Source organism: Carassius auratus, chromosome 43, assembly GCF_003368295.1.
Source record: "Carassius auratus strain Wakin chromosome 43, ASM336829v1, whole genome shotgun sequence".
Lineage (NCBI taxonomy): Eukaryota > Metazoa > Chordata > Actinopteri > Cypriniformes > Cyprinidae > Carassius > Carassius auratus.
In genome coordinates, this window is record NC_039285.1 from 15,879,705 (window position 1) to 15,883,037 (window position 3,333).

At 38.7% G+C, this 3,333-nt stretch overlaps 1 protein-coding gene across 1 annotated transcript; it reads right to left on the minus strand.

Annotated features, from left to right (window-relative positions):
- Window positions 1-397: 397 nt before the first annotated feature.
- ttc36 (tetratricopeptide repeat domain 36) lies at window positions 398-1,679 on the minus strand. Its single transcript, XM_026231226.1, has 3 exons — window positions 1,470-1,679; window positions 1,084-1,272; window positions 398-800 (listed from the first exon to the last, which is right to left on the minus strand). Exons 1-3 carry the CDS (start codon window positions 1,573-1,575, stop codon window positions 532-534), a joined length of 564 nt encoding a protein of 187 aa, XP_026087011.1. The 5' UTR covers window positions 1,576-1,679; the 3' UTR covers window positions 398-531.
- Window positions 1,680-3,333: the final 1,654 nt, after the last annotated feature.

The window sequence follows — 3,333 nt, forward strand, 5'->3', positions numbered from 1 at the left end:
ATTGCTGACCTCTAGTGGCAAGAAATTACACTGTCCTATAATTACACTGTTATATACACTGTTAAAACATAATTTTGAGAAATATTTAAGATAGAGTTCACTGAATAAATAATGTGTGATAATTTGATAATTCCTCTGATTATTTGTACAGATTCTAAAATTCTGTGTTACTTTTATACAGTTTATTATAAGTAAATATAAGTTTATTTCCATCACAATTTTGATCCAAAAGTTTATTTATATGTTCCTTCAGTGCTATCATAATTTTAGGTATTGCAAAGTATAGTTCTCTCTCTCTCTCTCTCTCTCTCTCTCTCTCTCTCTCTCTCTCTCTCTCAAACATTGATATATATTTTAGAAAAAAAAAAGAAAATAAATTCTTTACAACCCCCCAAAGTGACAATCATCTGAAAAAGGTTTGATTTTATTCACTTACGAAAAACCAGCAAAGTACAAAGTTAATAAATGTACAGTATGCCTTCGTTAAAATACAATACATATTTATACTTATTAGTATATGCATTTCCATATCTATGGCATGTCTGACATTTCTGGGTTGCGTAGTTTGTTGATGACCTCTGACAGCATGCGGTTACACAGGGCAGCGTAGGGGTTCAAGATCACAGCCTGCTGCCGGGCAAACTCACTGCCCAGAGCGGCTGCTTTCTCAAAGTCCACCCGAGCCTCCTCATCACGCCCCGACAATTTAAGAAGAAGCCCACGCTGGACCAGAGCCTGACAAGCTGATCGCCCAGTGCCACCGCTGAGAGAAATGGCACGCTCCAGATCTTCCACTGCACCTGCAATACATGTATATATAAACCAGTTCAGCAAGATAAACCAAAAAATAATTCCACTCTTGCCTTGTTTAAATCCATATGATTTAATTTGCTCTTTCAAATTATTATTATTATTATTTATTTATTTATTTTTTTTCACTCATTGGGGCTTGTGTTGACATTGTGTTTATGTTTCTGCAAAATTATATTACACTGCTCCAGTGAGTGTCGCTAAATTCATGTTCAGTTTTAAAGTTGGAAAACGTTTCAGCTGATTCTGGGAGTGAAAGAAGAAACCTATTACCTTCCGTGTCTCCCTGCAGGCGTTTGGTCTGGGCTCGGTTGTTGTAGGCTGAAGCCCTCTCAGGCAGGATCCGGATAGCCTGGTTAAAATGCTGAAGAGCAGCGACCAGGTCTCCAGACTCAGCAGCAGAAACTCCCTGCAGTTCCAGATCTTTCACCTGTTTCACAAGCTCTGATTCAAAAACACTGTCTAGAGAAAGAGATATGAAAGAAATACAACATTAGTGTTCACAATGACAACACATCTGCATAGCATTTGAAACTTTCGAGTATGAAAGACCTGATTTAATTCCCTATCTATCACAATATAACATTAAATGAGAGACTACTGGTCATCATCATACACAAACTTAGCATATATAATCAAATAATGGATCTTCATCTTACCATCGTCTGTCAACTCATCTTCTTGATTTAACCGAGGTATATCTCCAAAAGGGCTGGTAGGGTTAAAGATGACTTGCAAAACTGCTCTGTCATGTTCTGAGGCCATTTTGCTCTAGACAGTGGACTAACATCTGAAATTATGCTTTTTTAAAGCTGCCTACATTGTTATGGGACTAGAGGCGTTCCCTGCATAACTGTTTCCAGCGCTCCACACTAGCCAATCAGATAAGGGGGTGGAAGCAGGACTTTGAGATGGTCTGTGTTTGATTAAGTCAGCTGTGGGATCTGAAAGCATGACATGGATGTTGCTCTGTCGAAGTAATTGTGTATAGTACCTTTAGACTATATAAATATATAAACATTGTGGTGGTCAAAAAAATAGATAAAAATAGGTTGTGTAAAATGAGAGAAAAAAGGCTAATTCCATACAAAACCATTAAATTATAGCTCCTCGCTGTACACAACACTGAATGCATAACATCCTGCCATTCTTGTTAGTCTTGCCAGAGATTTTCATCAACATCACATCTGATGTTTCTTTTGTGATGCAGCAGGGGAAAATATATTTGCGATGATGGTCTGTGACAAGCAGCATTCGTGGCATCCAACTTAGTTATCTGATCTTGTGCCTTCTATGAAGATGAAACTAGGGTTCCTTCCACCATACTCCCGTTACTGAATCAGATATTTCAGCATGGAAATGAATACACTTTTCATTTCCATGCTGAAATATCTGATTCAGGAACGGGAGTATGGTGGAAGGAACTCTAGTGTCATGCTTTCATGCTCAGCAAACCGTTTTTTTCCACAAAAAAACAAAAATAAATTAAAGCTGCAAGCAGCGATGAACGGGCCCTCGCACACGGGCTCACCGGCAGCGAGTGGCTTTAGTAAATAGGTGAACGGTGAGAAACATGCATTTAAACTCATAGACTGACCACAAAAAAATACATGAATCTAAAAAAAATTCTAGGAGTAGTTTGTCACAGCATAAAACATGTAACTTCCTGTTGCCAGCAGGTGGCGCTATGAGTATAACTGAATATGGGCATGTAGATCTGTTAAGGGCAGAAGTCTTATCTAACATGTGAAGTTTGGGGCCGATTGGACATTGTATGTCTGAGTTAAAGCAACTTCCTTTTTCATGGCGAAACATCAAAATTTCTCAGGCCGCCATGGACACGCCCTTTAACGAAACCTCAAAATATTCACAATTTAACATCGCAAAGGCCTTTAGATTTAACTGACCAAGTTTGGTGTTGATCTGAATATATCTCTAGGAGTAGTTTGTTCAAGTACAACCCCTGAAAATGGCAAAAACAACGCCAATTTTGCCAAGAAAATTCTAAATAACCGACTTCCTGATGGGATTCGGATTTCGTACCTAGATACTTTTTTGTAGGTATTGGTGTTTTACATGTGTGTACCGATTTTTGTACATGTACGTGAAAAATAGCTCGAGGCGCACTCCATTGAATGTGTATATGCACTCCGTTGAAAGTTTATAGGTGGCGCTATCGAGCCATTTTGCCACACCCAATGGAATTTTGGCCTTCAGATGTGTTCAGGCCAGGACTCTTATCACACATGTGAAGTTTGGGGAAGATCGGACACTTTATGCCTGAGTTATAACATCTTTTATTCCCATGACGAGACATCGAACTTCGTCACGGCGCCATGGACATGCCTTTTAACAAAAACTCAAGATCTTCACAACTAAACATCACACAGGTCTTTAGATTAGACTGACCACAAAAAATACATTGATGTAATAAAATTTCTAGGAGTAGTTCGTCGCAGTGTAAAATATGTCACTTCCTGTTGCCAATAGGTGGCGCTATGACTATAAATGAATATGGGCATG

Excerpts from the sequence above, each read along its gene's own strand:
- ttc36 (XM_026231226.1), bottom strand. The coding sequence starts at position 1,575 with ATGGCCTCAGAACATGACAGAGCAGTTTTGCAAGTCATCTTTAACCCT. Across the intron at positions 1,273-1,469 it reads AGATGAGTTGACAGACGATG|ACAGTGTTTTTGAATCAGAG; the intron begins GTAAGATGAAGA and ends CTCTTTCTCTAG. Across the intron at positions 801-1,083 it reads CCTGCAGGGAGACACGGAAG|GTGCAGTGGAAGATCTGGAG; the intron begins GTAATAGGTTTC and ends CATGTATTGCAG.